Source organism: Entelurus aequoreus, linkage group LG20 (assembly GCF_033978785.1).
Source record: "Entelurus aequoreus isolate RoL-2023_Sb linkage group LG20, RoL_Eaeq_v1.1, whole genome shotgun sequence".
Taxonomy (NCBI): domain Eukaryota; kingdom Metazoa; phylum Chordata; class Actinopteri; order Syngnathiformes; family Syngnathidae; genus Entelurus; species Entelurus aequoreus.
Window position 1 is genome coordinate 6,152,183 of NC_084750.1, and position 18,300 is coordinate 6,170,482.

Here is an 18,300-nt window from a genome sequence, read left to right on the forward strand (position 1 = left end):
TAAAAGCAGCTTCCATGAAATGCTAAGTCATTCATAAACAAGGATGGGGCGAGGGTCACCACTTTGTGAACAAATGCGTGAACAAATTGTCGAACAGTTTAAGAACATTATTTCTCAACAAGCTATTGCAAGGAATTTAGGGATTTCACCATCTACGGTCCGTAATATCATCAAAAGGTTCAGAGAATCTGGAGAAATCCCTGCATGTAAGCGGCGATGCCGCGACTTTCGATCCCTCAAAAATGGACATCAGTGTGTAAAAGATATCACCACATGGGCTCAGGAATACTTCAGAAAACCACTGTCAGTAACTACAGTTGGCCGCAACATCTGTAAGTGCAAGTTAAAACTACTATGCAAAGCCAAAGCCATTTATCAACAACACCCAGAAACGCTGCCGGCTTCGCTCATCTAAGATGGACTGATGCAAAGTGGAAAAGTGTTCTGTGGTCTGACGAGTCCACATTTCAAATTGTTTTTGGAAACTGTAGAAGTCGTGTCCTCCGGACCAAAGAGGAATAGAACCATCCAGACTGTTCTAGGCGCAAAGTTCAAAAGCCAGCATCTGTGATGGTATGGCGGTGTATTAGTGCCCAAGGCATGGGTAACTTGCACATCTGTGAAGGCACCATTAATTCTTAAAGTTACATACAGTTTTTGGAGAAACATATGTTGCGATCCAAGCAATGTTATCATGGACGCCCCTGCTTATTTCAGCAAAACAATGCCAAGCCACATTCTGCACGTGTTACAAGGTTGTGGTTTCGTAGTAAAAGAGTGCGGGTACTAGATTGGCCTGCCTGTAGTCCAGACCTGTCTCCCATTGAAAATGTGTGGCGCATTATGAAGCATCAAATATGACAGCGGAGACCCCGGACTGTTGAACAACTTAAGCTGTACTTCAAGCAAGAATGGGAAAGAATTCCACCTGAAAAGTTTCAAAAATTGGTCTCCTCAATTCCCAAACATTTACTGAGTGTTGTTAAAAGGAAAGGCCATGTAACACAGTGGTAAAAATGCCCCCGTGACAACTTTTTTGCAATGTGTTGCTGCCATTACATTCTAAATGAATGATTATTTGCAAAAAAACCAAGTTTCTCAGTTCCTACATTAAAAATCTTGACTTTGCAGTCTATTCAATTGAATATAAGTTGAAAAGGATTTGCAAATCATTGTATTTTTTATTTATTTACGATTTACACAACGTGCCAACTTCACCGGTTTTGGGTTTTGTAATATTTTTGGCCACAGTAACATTACAAACAGATTGAACAGTAACACTGTGTTTGAATATTTAATTAAGCGAGTCCTTGGCGTACCACTAGTGTTTGAGAAGCACTGATTTATGACATTTTGTAGACCTTTCCAGTCATATTACAAATGAAGCTGCGAGACCATAATCATGTACGTTGTACATGTAAATCAGACAACTCTTTTTTTTAGTATCTTCAAAAAAAACCTTTAACGCTTGATTTCTGTATTTAAAAACCACACACTTTTGTTATTGTACATTGTTAAAAAAAAAAAAATCTGTAGATTTTACAATATACATCTGGCAGCTCAGTCGTCAGAATGAAAGTTTGATAAATAACTAACAAATATTAAAATCATTAAAAAAAAATTGCATTTTATTAATACTTTGTAGAATGAAGTAAAACCATGAATGTGTCAGTTTTGTTTATTTTGTCACAATTGAATTCACTATGATATATATTTACACATATATTTATTATGTAAGTATATTTTAACCGAACGTTTTACTACAACCTATTTTCTCAGATTTTATTCTATTTTATTTCATTTTTGGCCAGATTAGATTTACAGTGCTCAGAAGAAGTTCGTTGAATTTAGTCATGTTTGCACCTATTGGGTAATGTTTTGGTCTTTTACTATGTTTATACGAGGAACAGGCAGTCCCCGCCCCTCTGGGCTGACCAGGTGATATCATTTAAACTCATCCCTCCCCGTCAATTGGCTCGCAGGTGTGAGTTAGCGTGCAGCACCGTCCGCCATTTTTCTTTGTCGCCAACAACACTACGGTTGTCGTAGTAGTAGTCGTCATTACTACTTTTTTCTTTTTTAAATAATTGTTACAGCCCGCGTTTCTTATTTTTAATATAGTGCATTAGGGGCAAAGGCTTGATTGAGCAAGGTGTTTGAGAGCCCCGAACAGAGACTGTAACACGAACATTGAGGCTGAAGAAGCTAAAGGTAGGAGTGAATAATCTCATATTTTTATGTGTTGACGACTGTGTATTGATTTAATATAGTGTTTTTTTTTGTCTTTTTTTTTACCATTGATTTTGTGTATTTCAATAAAGTCTGTTTAAGCGATTACACCGATTTTCTGTCGATCGAGACTGATCATCATCCGATACTTTGTGCAGAAACACCTAATGTGTCTGGTCAAATTGAAAAAGTAGTGTATCATGATAACAAACAAATGATTAATGATGTTATTGTTAATCTAATTTATGTTTAATTCTGTATGTAGTGTTTCAAAAATGTATCCATACACTTGCTGTTTTACAATATTTATAATTTATTTTACTGAGTGACTCCTTTCAATTACCAGCTGTTTTACCTACTTACCAAGGCGGAAGAAAAAGTAGTTCCCACCACTTACGTATCATTTTGACAATACCTGTAATTTAGTTACTTTACAGTGTTTGTTTGATAATGATATACATTATCCACAATCACTAAAGTATTGAAAGTATCTTTTGGTTTGAGAATCCATAATCCAGCGTAGAGATCTGCTGTCGACAGGTCAGTATCCGTCCGCGCATCACTAACATGCACTGTTTACATACGTGTGTATATACTGTATGTTTGTGTATAAATTCGTTTTAAGATGGGACTTAAATTCTTCTACTGAGGTAGCATCTCTAACTAATATGTTCTAATATGTACTGTTTACATACGTGTATGTGTATATACTGTATGTTTGTGTATAAATTAGTTTTAAGATTGGTTTTAAATGCTTCTGAGTTACCATCTCTAACTAATATGTTATGTTTACATACGTGTATGTGTATATACTGTATGTTTGTGTATAAATTAGTTTTAAGATGGGATTTTAATGCTTCTACTGAGTTAGCATCTCTAACTAATATGTTCTGTTTACATACGTGTAGATACAGTATGTTTGTGTATAAATTAGTTTTAAGATGGGACTTAAATGCTTCTACTGAGGTAGCATCTCTAACTAATATGTTCTAATATGTACTGTTTACATACGTGTATGTGTATATGCTGTAGTTTTGTGTATGAATTAGTTTTAAGATGGGTCTTAAATGCTTCTACTGAGTTAGCATCTCTAACTAATATGTTCTGTTTACATTCGTGTATGTGTATATACAGTATGTTTGTGTATAGATGAGTTTTAAGATGGGACTTAAATAGATCTACTGAGGTAGCATCTATTGAGGTAGCATCTCTAACTAATATTTTTTGTTTACATACGTGTATGTGTATAAATTAGTTTTAAGATGGGTCTTAAATGCTTCTACTGAATTATCATCTCCAACTAATATGTTCTGTTTACATACGTGTATCTTTATCAACTGTGTGTAAAGCACATGTGTCAAACTCAAGGTCCGGGGGCCACATCTATAGCTCGCCACATTTGATGTGGCCCACGAAAAGTCTGGACATATGCGTCAAAGTACTTTATTATTTCTGACTAAATGTATTCATTTTGACAGAAAAAAGACATGAACTGCGTGCAATTGCATATATTTTAAACTAGTATCTGATAATGCAACAAATATTTTTATGTTATCATACATTTCAAACTTCAAAATGTTTGTTGAAATAAAAATATTACTTAAATATCTGCTTGACTTATGATTTCAAAGCAAGTTATTGTAAAAGTCGTACACAGTAAAAGCAAATGTAGATTTTACGGTAAATCATTGGCAACTTATTTTTTAAAAACTGTGGTACCAATTTTTTTTTTACTTGCAGTGATGTGCATTAAAATTCTGCTGACGGACCTGCCAGTTTTACCCTAAAATCTACAGATTTCATTAGTGTAGATAAATGAATATAATATTCAAATGCTCATGCATATACGTAATATCATTTGTATTCTTATTATTCCAAGTTACAAGGGGCCCTCTCAGGGCAGCCATAACTGTGATGTGGCCCTCAATGACAATTGACAACCCTTGTATTTAGAGATGTCCGATAATGGCTTTTTTGCAGATATCCGATATTGTCCAACTCTTAATTACAGATTCCGATATCAACCGATACCGATATATACAGTCGTGGAATTAACACACTATTATGCCTAATTTTGTTGTGATGCATTAAACAATGTAACAAGGTTTTCCAAAATAAATCAACTCAAGTTATGGAAAAAAATGCCAACATGGCACTGCCATATTTATTATTGAAGGCACAAAGTGCATTATTTTTTTTAACATGCCTCAAAACAGCAGCTTGGAATTTGGGACATGCTCTCATGCATGAGGAGGTTGAGGTGGGCGCGGTTGGGGGGTGGGAGGTGGGGTTGAGTTGGGGGGTTGTAGCGGGGGTGTATATTGTAGCGTCCCGGAAGAGTTAGTGCTGCAAGGGGTTCTGGGTATTTGTCCTGTTGTGTTTATGTTGTGTTACGGTGCGGCTGTTCTCACAAAATGTGATTGTCATTCTTGTTTGGTGTGGGTTCACAGTGTGGCGCATATTTGTAACAGTTTTAAAGTTGTTTATACGGACACCCTCGGTGTGACCTGTATGGCTGTTGACCAAGTATGACTTGCATTCACTTGTGTGTGTGAAAAGCCGTAGATATTATGTGATTGGGCCGGCACTGCCTGTGCCTTTAAGGCACGCCTCCAATATTGTTGTCTGGGTGGAAATCGGGAGAAATTCGGGAGAATGGTTGCCCCGGGAGATTTTCGGGAGGGGCACTGAAATTCGGGAGTCTCCCGGGAAAATCGGGAGGGTTGGCAAATATGACTGGGAGACGCAACTGCTCTGTACTTCTCCCTACGTCCGTGTACCACTCCGTACAGCGGCATTTTAAAAAGTCATAAATTTTACTTTTTGAAACCGATACCGATAATTTCCGATACTACATTTTAAAGCATTTATCGGCCGATAATATCGGACTGCCGATATTATAGGACATCTCTACTTGTATTGTATGTATGTTCAACAGAGTCAGTGTTTATTTCCATTTCCATCTTATTGGACTGCCTTTTAAAGAAATATAAGTACACTCCACACTGGATCTTGGCAAATGTGTGGAACTTGTCATCCTGTCCTGAAACCATGTGATATACATAATAGGGCACCGCATGATTTGGTTTGATTCCTGGGGGTAACAATTTGATTCAGAATTGATTTTTGCATCCAAAATCAATACTATTGTAATAACATTGGGTGCCAGTTTTATGATTGACTACATTCCTCCGTAAAATACATAAACAACTCTGATAAATGCCTATATTTCTTAAAAGAAAACTGGTTTTGCTAAATACAATTCTACCCGAACATTTAATCAAGTCGACTACAAATAAGGCAACAAGAGAAGTATCCAACACTACTCTTTTCTAAAATACATCTGTACAGCAGATATAGATAATCTACATCAACAATATGAATTGTCTGTGTGGCTGCACAGGACAGATTGGGGGGGAAAAAAACTTTTTTTTGACACCCCTGTGATATAGTGAACTGAATCATCTGTAGTTTGATGCTTCATTTAATGCTGCTTAATGTGAAATCATACAGGTTAGGTTTTGTTGAATGTATTGTTTAAAAGAAAACAACAACTGAGCAGCACTATTTTTACATAATATAAGGTATACCCCGCCTTCCGCCCGAATGCAGCACCTCCCGTGACCCGGATAAGGACAAGCGGTAGAAAATGGATTGATGGATAGATATGAATACATCATATGACATAATAATAGGCTGTAGCCAATGGGTTTGTGTGCTGCCTTATGAGTGCATGTGACTTTAAGCAGAGTGCAATTTGACGCTGACGTTAGTCATAGATTTATATCCTCATCAATTTACGCGGCATTGACTCAGTTCTTGGATTTTCATGTCAAAAAAACATCAAGTCACATGGAAATATACACTACCGTTCAAAAGTTTGGGGCACCCAAACAATTTTGTGGAATAGCCTTCATTTCTAAGAACAAGAATAGACTGTCGAGTTTCAGATGAAAGTTCTCTTTTTCTGGCCATTTTGAGCGTTTAATTGACCCCACAAATGTGATGCTCCAGAAACTCAATCTGCTCAAAGGAAGGTCAGTGTTGTAGCTTCTGTAACGAGCTAAACTGTTTTCAGATGTGTGAACATGATTGCACAAGGGTTTTCTAATCATCAATTAGCCTTTTGAGCCAATGAGCAAACACATTGTACCATTAGAACACTGGAGTGATAGTTGCTGGAAATGGGCCTCTATACACCTATGTAGATATTGCACCAAAAACCAGACATTTGCATCTAGAATAGTCATTTACCACATTAGCAATGTATAGAGTGTATTTCTTTAAAGTTAAGACTAGTTTAAAGTTATCTTCATTGAAAAGTACAGTGCTTTTCCTTAAAAAATAAGGACATTTCAATGTGACCCCAAACTTTTGAACGGTAGTGTAACTGTCGACGTGATCGGACCTGTGTGGTTGTATTTTGCCTTGCACTGTAATAGTGCTGCTGGTGGCCTGCGTGAGTGCTTAATGTGTGCAAAAGAGGCTTTATTGTTTCTAATCCTGTTTTGCTGTGTTTTATTTGCCTTTATGCTTCCATGAGCTCCAACATTGCACTTCCTGAGTCCTTAAGCTGCGTAACCCGGACCCTTACACAGCAAATAATTGTGCCATTATGTTAATCTCGTTAATGTGTTCTCGTTGTGCAGGTTTCGAATATGGACAGTATGTTAGAAAATCTCGCCAAAACTGTAAGTGTTTTTTTTTTCTTCCCCATATCCAATTGGAGCTGCTAGTTATTTCTTCTCTTTTGCAGGAGTTCATCAGTATCTGCGTTCAAAACCCAAAGCGCCAGAAAAAGGACGGCTGGCACTCCCACGTGGACTATGAAATCATTTTAAACGTGAGTACGGCTAAGTTTGGCGTATCCTCAAGTGTCTATCCTAATCCTGTTGATCTATCTTTAGACGAATAGCATGTGTTTTCGCAAGAAGGCGTCACGTGTGCGGCGGCGTTACAGCGAGTTTGTGTGGCTGCGACATTGTCTGGAACAAAACGCCATCATCATGTAAGTTCCCACTTTTTTGGCAGTGAGAAAAATGTTACTCTGCTCCGTACAGTGGATGCCTAACACACTGCTTCTGAAATATTTAGATATTAAATATCATGTCCTCACTTTTATATGAAAATACTACTAATATTGAGAACCTAATACTTATCTGTACCAACAAGGAGTTGCTGACATCATCACTTTGTGTAAAGTACACAATATATCCAAGGATGACAACCACGTTGTTATAATTGGAAACAAAATAAATGCCCATAGGAAATAGGTTTGTACGGTATAGCGGTACTAGTATAGTATCGCGGTACTAATGAATCAAAAACGGTACTATAGTCTGTTTGAAAAGTACCGGTTCCCAATGTATTTTTTTTAACGGGCATGACAGCGTGCTGTCACATCATGACATTACTGGTTTTACGAGCAGAAGAGCATGTTCGGCAACGCACAATTACGGAGTACTTACAAGCAGACACAGTGTGTAGACAGAAAAGGGAGAACGGACGCATTTTGGCCAAAAAACTAAAGATAAAGGTGAAGCTATAACACTGAAACTCCCTCAGGAAGAGGTGCTTAAAGGCCTACTTAAATGAATTTTTTTTTATTTTAACGGGGATAGCAGATCCATTCTATGTGTCATACTTGATCATTTTGCGATATTGCCATATATTTGATGAAAGGATGTAGTAGAGAACATCGACGATAAAGTTCGCAACTTTTGGTCACTGATAAAAAAAGCCTTGCCTGTACCGGAAGTAGCGTGACGTCACAGGTTGAAAGGCTCCTCACATTTCCCCATTGTTTACACCAGCAGCGAGAGCTATTCGGACCGAGAAAGCGACAATTATCTTTGATCCTGGCTCATTAATTTGAGCCAGGATGAAAGATTCGTGGATGAGGAACGTCAGAGTGAAGGACTAGAGTGCAGTGCAGGACGCATCTTTTTTCGCTCTGACCGTAACTTAGGTACAAGCTGGCTCATTGGATTCCACACTCTCTCCTTTTTTTATTGTGGATCACGGATTTGTATTTTAAACCACCTCGGATACTATATCCTCTTGAAAATGAGAGTCCAGAACGCGAAATGGACATTCACAGTGACTTTTATCTCCATGACAATACATCGGCGAAGCACTTTAGCTACGGAGCTAACCTGATAGCATCGGGCTTAACTGCAGATAGAAACAAAAGAAATAAACCCCTGACTGGAAGGATAGACAGAAAATCAACAATACTATTAAACCATGGACATGTAACTACACGGTTAATGCTTTCCAACCTGGCGAAGCTTAACAATGCTGTTGCTAACGACGCGAATTGAAGCTAACTTAGCAACGGGACCTCACAGAGCTACGCTAAAACATTATACACCGATCCCACCTACAGCTTTCTTCTTTGCAGTCTTCATTGTTCATTAAACAAATTGCAAAAGATTCACCAACACAGATGTCCACAATACTGTGGAATTTTTCGATGAAAACCGAGCTTTTTGTATTGGATACAATGGTGTCCGCATACTTCCGTTTCAACGATTGACGTCACGCGCATACGTCATCATACATAGACGTTTTCAACCGGAAGTTTCGCGGGAAATTTAAAATTGCACTTTATAAGTTAACCCGGCCGTATTGGCATGTGTTGCAATGTTAAGATTTCATCATTGATATATAAACTATCAGACTGCGTGGTCGGTAGTAGTGGGTTTTAGTAGGCCTTTAAAGACATGGCTGGCTAGCTAGCAGCTAACATCCATCTGCAGTCGGCAGTGTTTTAGCTACTTCTAAATCACTAATCCTCACCTCCATGGCGACAAATAAAGTAAGTTTCTTAAAAGTAACATTATCCCTGCAGGACGAGGAATAGCTAAACATGCTTCACTACACACCGTAGTAGGATACAATAGCTCACCGGCGTCACCGCTTACAAAAGCCAGCGTTCCTGAATGTAAACAAATGCCATAGGTGGATCTACACCTGACATCCACTGTAATACTACAAAGTACAAGACCGTATCTAGTCGATACTACTATGATTACATCGATATTTTTTTTATCATCACAAAATCTTTTCCTTTTTAAAAAAAAATTCACATTATGTTTATAAACTCAGTAAATACGTCCCTGGACACATGAGGACTTTGAATATGACCAATGTATGATCCTGTATTCACTTGGTATCGGATTGATACCTAAATTTGTGGTATCATCCAAAACTAATGTAAAGTATCAAACAACAGAAGAATAAGTGATTATTACATTTGAACAGAAGTTTAGCTAGAACACGTTGAAATGGAAAATAAGCAGATATTAACAGTAAATGAACAAGTAGATTAATAATAATTTTTTACAGCTTGTCCCTCATATTGACAAAATAATAGAATGATATATGACACAATATGTTACTGCATACGTCAGTAGACTAATTAGGAGCCTTTGTTTACTTACTACTAAAAGACAAATTGTCTAGTATGTTCACTATTTTATTTTAGGACAACATTGTTCTTCGATTGCAATAAGAAACATATGTTTAATGTACCCTAAGATTTTTTGTTAAAATAAAGCCAATAATGACATTTTTTTGTGATCCCCTTTATTTAGAAAATTATCGAAAATTATCGAAATACATTTTGGTACCGGTACCAAAATATTGGTATTGGGACAACCCTAATAGGAAGTAATGAAAAGTAAATTTGTCGGTTCCAGAGTCGAACTGTCAACATCCGGACAATTTTAAGTAGCATTGTGTCACACAGAAACTGAAAGTTAACTTTATGCACTGGAGGTGGTAATATTTGCAAACCTCACCATTCGATCAAATTCCAGTTCTCGTCACCATTCGATTCAGAATTGATTCTAGAGTCAACACGATTTTGCAATGTATTTTTGGTGTAGGAAGTCAAATAATAAAACCCTTTCAAAATAGGTGACAGGTTACAAAGCCTCGTTTTGGTAGCTGATTTTATACGCGCAGCGATTTAAGCATGAAAAAGGAAAATCTTAAAAAAATTAATAATAGGTTTTGAATAGGGTTGAATAATTATCGCCATTTGGGTGTGAATCACATCTTTCGAACACCCCTAATATTCATTAAGTTAAAGATATTTGGCTTTCAGGTGAAATTTCAAGATGAAGCTAAAAAGCACTACAACTGTCCCGATCGACTATTTTGGTCTTCGATTATGAGTCCCGATGCGAAACTTGGATAATGGAGCTGCAAATTAACTCCGTTGTACCATTTAGTTTTTATCATCTAAGAATTTTAGCAAAAATGTAATCAGTTTTATCTTTTAGCGACTTTGAGCGGGTAATCCATGTTTTTATTTCATCACGTTTGGACTACTGCAACTCCCTCTACGTTGGAATGAACCAGGCCTCAATCGCTCGATTGCGGTTAGTCCAAAATGCTGCTGCTCACCTTCAAACTGGCACTAAAAAACATGAACACAATATGTCAGACCTTCTAAAAATGTACACCCCCACAAGGTCTCTGAGGTCAGCTGATCAGTTTCTTGTTGTCGTCCCAAAAACCTGTTTAAAATCCAGAGGTGATCGTGCATTTTCTGCTGTGGCTCCAAAACTTTGGAACAATATCCCTCTTGCTATTCGGACGGCTCCCTCTTTAAATCTTTAAAACATATTTTTACTCTTTGGCTTTTAAACCAGCATGAGAGTTGTGTGATTTTAGTCTATTTTATTTTATCTGATGTATTTTATGCATTTATTTTTTTATAGTTAAATGTGTTATGTTATTGACTCTCCTAGTATGTATGTTTCAACTTCTGTGCAGCACTTTGTGAAACTTCTATTGTTTTTTTTAAACGTGCTATATATACCTGCTCAGTGGCCTTGTGGTTAGTGTCCTCCCTGAGATCGGTAGGTCGTGAGTTCAAACCCCGGCCGAGTCAGACCAAAGACTATAAAAAATGGGACCCGTTGCCTCCCTGCTTGGCACTCAGCATCAAGGGTTGGAATTGGGAGTTAAATCACCAAATGATTCCTGGGCGCAGCTACCGCTGCTGCTCACTGCTCCTCTGTGGGGATGGGTTAAATGCAGAGGATAATTTCACCACACCTAGTGTGTGTGTGACAATCATTGGCACTTTAACTTTAAATAAAGTGGATTGCATTAGTATTGTTAAAATCAGGGGCAGAAAAACCTTGCGGTCTGGGTGCCTTTTCCATAATTTGTGGCCCTTTTACTTAACTTTATAGTTTAGCGTCATTGCGGCCCATGCACTTTGGAAGGCCGATAGTTTGAAATATTACGGCAATCTGTGTGAGCATCTCCTGTGGAGCTCGGTGTCAATATATCCAATGTTTACATTTCCGATGACACGAGGTTGACCATACTCACTGGAGCTGCGTCTGGAAGTTAACACATTTACTCACGTGGTTGAAACAGGATTCTGAGGTGAATACTTCATCAGCTGCCCTAAGTTACATTTTCTGCCACGGGGTGGGAATTAATATCTTATTCACACTGTGGATAGACTGTGTTCTGTCAAGACACGTTCCCCCCTGGAATTGACTTTAAAAAAATAGTTTTTAACTTTATTTCGATCGCAGCAACCAAAATACTCTCACATGTATACAATTTTAACAAGTTAAATAAAAAAATAAATAAAAAGAAAACGTGGTGTGTCCGAAAAGGAGCAGGTAGAAGCAAAAGCTTATCACTCAGATATTATAATGTGATTCTTTATCAACAGAATACATGTTGACCTTATTGAACAAAATTAATTCAGTACACAGGTATATTAGTATTTAATATATAATTACAAAATACATATATAATTACATACATGAATACTCAAATAAAATAAATAAAAAACTAATTTCATCAAAGGTAGTTTATATGAATTAATTATTCCCCTAAGATATTTAGTGTCCTTCTCTTTGTTGTACCTATCAAGAATATTTGTCTTTCTTTTTCAACTGAATGATGTCAATTGCTTTTTCATTTCTTCATGCAGTTGTTTCCACCCCACAAACTAATGAGCCCATACACTGTACCTTTTTAAGAGTTAACCCATGGCTGTTTCAAATTTAGTTTACCCCTCAAATGATATTTTCCATCTGTCTTTGAAAATTTTTTAGATATCTGGCGGCAGCAGATTATTTCTTGCTTTATAAATTAATTGCGCAGGTTTGAATTTCACCAATTCATGCAACTCCTGCATGTGTGTAACAAAGAATATGGAAATGTAGTTTTGTCTCCCATGTGTGCCATGCCATGGTCGGGGTATCTCTCGTACCGTATTTCCCGGACTAGAGGGCACCGGAATATAAGCCGCACCCACTAAATTAAAAAAAATAAAAATATATATACACACATTTTCCATATTAGTCGCACTGGACTATAAATCACAGATATATACGTTGTGAAATGAATTATTTACTCAAAAATATTCAGTAAATTTTTATTTACATTAACTGTTTCCAAGCGGTGCCTGTAACACGGTAGTAAAATGGTTGATCAAACAAAACAGATGTCAGGGTCATGGACCCAATAACTGCAAAAGCTAGCTTTCCACTCAGCTAAACAGACTCAATAACTCCACGGTGACGTTTTGGTGAATTAACTGAGGAATTTGTTGAACTGAAACAATACAAAAAGAATTCCATAATACGAACACAGGCATTTGTAAATGTGTTAGCATACTAGCTAATGCTTGATTGATTGATTGAAACTTTTATTAGTAGATTGCACAGTGCAGTACATATTCCGTACAATTGACCACTAAATGGTAACACCCGAATAAGTTTTTCAACTTGTTTAAGTGGGGGTCCACTTAAATTGATTCATGATACAGATATATACTATCATCATAATACCATAATACAGTCATCACACAAGATAATCATCAGAGTATATACATTGAATTATTTACATTATTTACAATCCGGGGTGTGGGATGTGGAGGAGGGGGGGGAGGGTTAGGTTTGGTTGATATCAACAATTGCATCATCAGAGAAATGGACATTGAAACAGTGTAGGACTGACTTGGTAGGATGTGTACAGAAAGTAGTGGACATAGAGAGAGAGAGATCAGAAAGCATAAAAATAAGTATCTACATTTGATTATTTACAATCCGGGGAGGTAGGATGTGGAAGGGAGGGTGTTAGTTTAGGGTTGAAGTTGCCTGGAGGTTACAACGCTAGCTTGATTACAATAGAATGTACCAATATGCATAAAAACACTCCTACACACATCCTATGTTGGACGGTTTAGTAAGTAAGAATTGTTTTAGTTATATTGTAAAACTTGTAAACGCTGCTTGGAGTGATGAATAAAGAATCCATACGAGTAGAAACGCTATGGACAACTAGAAGACGGAAAGGCACATGTACTTCTGGTTCAAAGCTTTAAACCGCAGGAAACACTGAAGGCATTCACCCAGCAGCGCATGCTGTGAGCAAACCTGTCCAAAAGATGGCGCCATAGCACAAACAATAACTCTATTTCAGCGTCTTTGCATATGTTTAATGAAAACAATACAGCGAAGAAAAATCCATATATAAGCCACACCATTTTATAAGCCGCAGGTTTCAAAGCGTAGGGAAAAAGTACCGGCTTGTATTTTGGAATTTATGGTACCTTTTTACAGGTGAATTAATTTGACCTTCTCTAAACTTTTGAACGCACATGTTTGTTTTCTACAAAGGTGTGTGTGATCCATTAAAGGCCTACTGAAATGAAATGTTCCTATCTAAACGGGGATAGCAGATCCATTCTATGTGTCATACTTGATCATTTCGCGATATTGCCATATTTTTGCTGAAAGGATTTAGTAGAGAACATCGGCGATAAAGTTCGCGACTTTTGGTCGCTGATTAAAAAAAAAAGCCTTGCCTGTACCGGAAGTAGCGTGACGTCACAGGTTGAAAGGCTCCTCACATTTCCCCATTGTTTACACCAGCAGCGAGAGCGATTCGGACCGAGAAAGCGACGATTACCCCATTCATTTGAGCGAGGATGAAAGATTAGTGGATGAGGAACGTGAGAGTGAAGGACTAGAGTGCAGTGCAGGACGTATCTTTTTTCGCTCTGACCGTAACATAGGTTCAAGGGCTCATTGGATTCCACACTTTCTCCTTTTTCGATTGTGGATCACGGATTTGTATTTTAAACCACCTCGGATACTATATCCTCTTGAAAATAAGAGTCGAGAATGCGAAATGGACATTCACAGTGACTTTTATCTCCACGACAATACATAGGCGAAGCACCTTAGCTACGGAGCTAACGTGATAGCATCGTGCTTAAATGCAGATAGAAACAAAAGAAAAAGCCCCTGATTGGAAGGATAGACAGAAGATCAACAATACTACCAAACACTGGACCTGTAACCACACGGTCAATGCTGTACCGCCTGCCGAAGCCTAGCAATGCTGTTGCTAACAACGCCATTGAAGCTAAGTTAGCTACGGGACCTCGACAGAGCTATGCTAAAAACATTAGCTCTCCACCTGCGCCAGCCCTCATCTGCTCATCAACACCCGTGCTCACCTGCGTTCCAGCGATCGACGGCGCGACGAAGTAATTACACCCGATCATCGATGCGGTCGGCGGCTAGCGTCGGATAGCGTGTCTGCTATCCAACTCAAAGTCCTCCTGGTTGTGTTGCTGCAGCCGGCCGCTAATACACCGATCCCACCTACAGCTTTCTTCTTTGCGGTCTCCATTGTTAATTGAACAAATTGCAAAAGATTCACCAATACAGATGTCCAGAATACTGTGGGATTTTGCGATGAAAACAGAGCTGTTTGTATTGGGATACAATGGTGTCCGAATACTTCCGCTTCAACCATTGACGTCACGCGCAAACGTCATCATACCTAAACGTTTTCAACCGGAAGTTTCCCGGGAAATTTTAAATTGCACTTTATAAGTTAACCCGGCCGTATTGGCATGTGTTGCAAGGTTAAGATTTCATCATTGATATATGAACTATCAGACTGCGTGGTCGGTAGTAGTGGCTTTCAGTAGGCCTTTAATGGACCAATAAATGAGCAGGTTTAATTACGATCTTCGTCATGTTGTTCACATTTTGACATCCTTTTGAAAATGGATAACCAGTACGCGGTCCATCCATCCATTTTCTACCGCTTGTCCCTTTTGTGGTCGCGGGGGGTGCTGGAGCCTATCTCAGCTGCATTCGGGTGGAAGGCGGGGTACACCCTGGACAAGTCGCCACCTCATCACAGGGCCAACACAGATAGACAGACAACATTCACACTCACATTCACACACTAGTGGTCATTGATTACAAATGTTAGGCACACTAACATTTGTTCACATGTTCAATGTGCTTTAGTTCAAAGTTCCAACAAGGTCGTGTTTACTTCCATCATAATGATGTAGCATTAAATACAACAAAGCCATAGATGCAGCAAAAAACAGTGGTGGAAGTGAGATGATCACTGAGCTCTCACTACGTGTTGTTTTGTGCCAAAGTCAAGTCAGGACATGTTTACCTCAAACACAACGATTCCTTTGTCTATCACAATAAACCAGTGGATGTTTTCCTTTCTTCCTCCCCACAGAGAAGTTCCCAAGTTGCCCCCTTGGAATCCTTTCTTCAACCTGAGGAACCCACAGCAAGTCAGCCAGAGGATGACGGGCCTGCAGGAGTTTTTAGAAATGTGCGGTTTGTCTGGCGGAGGAGGAAAAGTCAGTCTGGCGTAGTGGAGGCCGACCTGGTGGACGATGCTTTCATTGCGTGTGGTTTTCCTCTCCAGTGCTCTTCACTCACCGTTGTTGCTGTCCGACAGTCGGCTCCACCTGTTCCTCCAGTCCGACCTCAGCGTCGCCAAGATGGAAAGGTGTGCTATTGGCAAGAGCAGGTACACGGTGGCCGAGGCCATTCAGCGCTGCGGCGGCGACTGCGTCAGTCGATTGGAGGACAAGGCCTCATTTGACTCTGACTATGAGAGGTATCTCAACCTTGAATTGCTTCTTTTTAACCCTCAAGGGACAATGGCTGACTTTTTTTGTCCTTTCAACTTTTGCTCTATTTTTCGTTACGCCAATTTAGGTAATTCTTTCATGTTACATTTTAAAATGTCCAATTCTGTCTCGGATGTTTGATACACTAGCAGTTTTTTGACAATACCCCAAACAAGACATGATAGTCCTTCATTTTTCAAAGAGCATAAAACATTTTGGATTCATATTTTTTTAAATTTGTTTAAATCTCTCAATCAACTTTAGCCCTAAACAAAAATATGTCATGTTTTTATTTGAATGTGCCGATTGATCAGCCACTGATCAGTATTGGCCGACTTCTGTGCAAAACGATGTGATCACATTGCCGATTAATGCCTTTTTAATGCCAATTCTGACTGGCTAGCAGCTAATTATGTGTCTCATACTCTGTGTGGACCTGCTACCCTATGCTAATTACCTCCATTATGGCAAATAAACTGCATTAAAGTATTATCACTAGAGGACGAGGCTAAACCTGTTACACATCGAGATCAAATCAGGAGCAGGCGTGCTAAGCTAACTTAAAAAAAAAAAAAGCCAAAAAATAAGTGCTTTGTAAAGTTTAAAAAGTGTTAATAGATCCGCATTGCAGCTATTAATAAGAAATTAACTAGTAGAGGAATAAAACTCTAGAGGAAGGATAATATAACTGTTGGTGTGTCAGCAATATCACAATTGGTATAGTAAGATGAGGGCAGATCATTCCTTAAATTAGTGGTGTCGATACCAAGGGGATCAGTAAATGATTAGGTTGATTAATTTTATTTTCTCAATTGTTTTTTGTTAATGTTGGGTAATAGTTCCCCAGATGCAGGAGGACCTTGAGGGCAAAACCCCAAATATTTAAATGAGTAGTAGATGGTAGTTATTGCCTACTATTGATTGTAATAAGAGAATAAGGATCTAGTTTAAGTATTGTTCAACTGTCACCATAAATGCACTGAAAAATGTACAGTTAATACATGTGATTGATATTGGCCAATCTCACTCATGGAAGATCTGATGCAACATCCGTAGTTTGAAGGCCTTTTGATCAAATGATGTCACAGTTGTCAATGGGTATTCATTTGCACAACATTAGTTATTGAACTGATTTAAACATGTGGCCAAAAAGGACAAAATAAAAAAAAAAAGTTATTTTTAAGACTAAAGTTTGAGAGTAAAAAATATGAACCAAATGTTTTTAGGCCCTTCATCAACTTAAGGACTTTGAAGTCCTGTTTGGCTAAGATAATGAAAACGGAACGTGCCCAGAGGGATAATTCCAATTTCTTTCTCTCCATCTTTTTTTAGCAGCTCCTTTTCGTCATCGGGCTTGGGCTTAAGTGTGGACAGCACCAGTCTCAGAAGTCCCCTTCCCTTCCTCGGGTCACCCGGCTCCTGCACTTGTCATTCAGTCGCGCATAAAGCGGCCGAGTGACGCCTGAGGCGCTGCATTTATTCCCTTATTAACCTCCAGAACATTTTCCTTATTGTATGCTCTTTTAAAAAATTATATCTGTATATTGTTTTTTCCTTTCTTTGAGTAATACCTGTTATTTCATCGAATGTGTAATTTGGAAAAGAACAATTCATGTTTTTTTAAAGAAATGTACAGTAAACCTATGTTTATAATCTTTAATTGTTTATATTTTTATCTGCACTGAAGCTGAGGTTAGTTCGGTATGTTTTCAATTGTGTTTTTTTTTTTTTTTAAGAAACATTTATCAGGAGAACACTTTTATGATCTGTTAAAGGATGAATAAACTCTTTTTGAAGAAAATGGCTCTGCTGGATATTTCAGCCGTGCGCTCCACAGCCCAGTAGAGGGAGTAGAGACATCACCACAGCCTGTGTGCAGGTAAAGCTCTGGCAACGCACCATCCAAATCAATGTTCATGACCGTGTGTTCCTTACAGGGCTTTCTACTCGCAGCGGTTACCAATATTTGGCTGGACAAGGTGAAACCTCGCTATGACTTGAGTTAGCGTACAATCAATTAGCCGTGTTACTTTAAAACTCCTTATTCTCTGGCAGGTTCTTGTTGGATGGACAGTATAATGGACAGACAAAAGGAAGGCGAGGTCCACCGTATGACAGCT

At 38.4% G+C, this 18,300-nt stretch overlaps 1 protein-coding gene across 2 annotated transcripts; it reads left to right on the forward strand.

Moving 5' to 3' along the window:
- The first annotated feature begins 1,917 nt into the window (after positions 1-1,917).
- Positions 1,918-17,993, forward strand: snx10a (sorting nexin 10a). Of its 2 annotated transcripts, none has more exons than XM_062028755.1 (7): positions 1,918-2,211; positions 6,879-6,920; positions 6,986-7,072; positions 7,137-7,237; positions 15,778-15,876; positions 15,973-16,167; positions 17,516-17,993. In XM_062028755.1, exons 2-7 carry the CDS (start codon positions 6,888-6,890, stop codon positions 17,637-17,639), a joined length of 639 nt encoding a protein of 212 aa, XP_061884739.1. In that variant the 5' UTR covers positions 1,918-2,211; positions 6,879-6,887; the 3' UTR covers positions 17,640-17,993. The 2 variants fall into 2 exon arrangements, with proteins under 2 accessions (XP_061884739.1, XP_061884738.1); XM_062028754.1 differs by having other exon boundaries at positions 1,942-2,211; positions 17,513-17,990.
- The last annotated feature ends 307 nt before the right edge of the window (positions 17,994-18,300 follow it).

Coding starts and splice junctions, on each gene's coding strand:
- snx10a (XM_062028754.1), top strand. CDS start 6,888: ATGGACAGTATGTTAGAAAATCTCGCCAAAACT. Junction 6,921..6,985: donor TAGAAAATCTCGCCAAAACT/GTAAGTGTTTTT, acceptor TCTCTTTTGCAG/GAGTTCATCAGTATCTGCGT. Junction 16,168..17,512: donor TTTGACTCTGACTATGAGAG/GTATCTCAACCT, acceptor ATCTTTTTTTAG/CAGCTCCTTTTCGTCATCGG.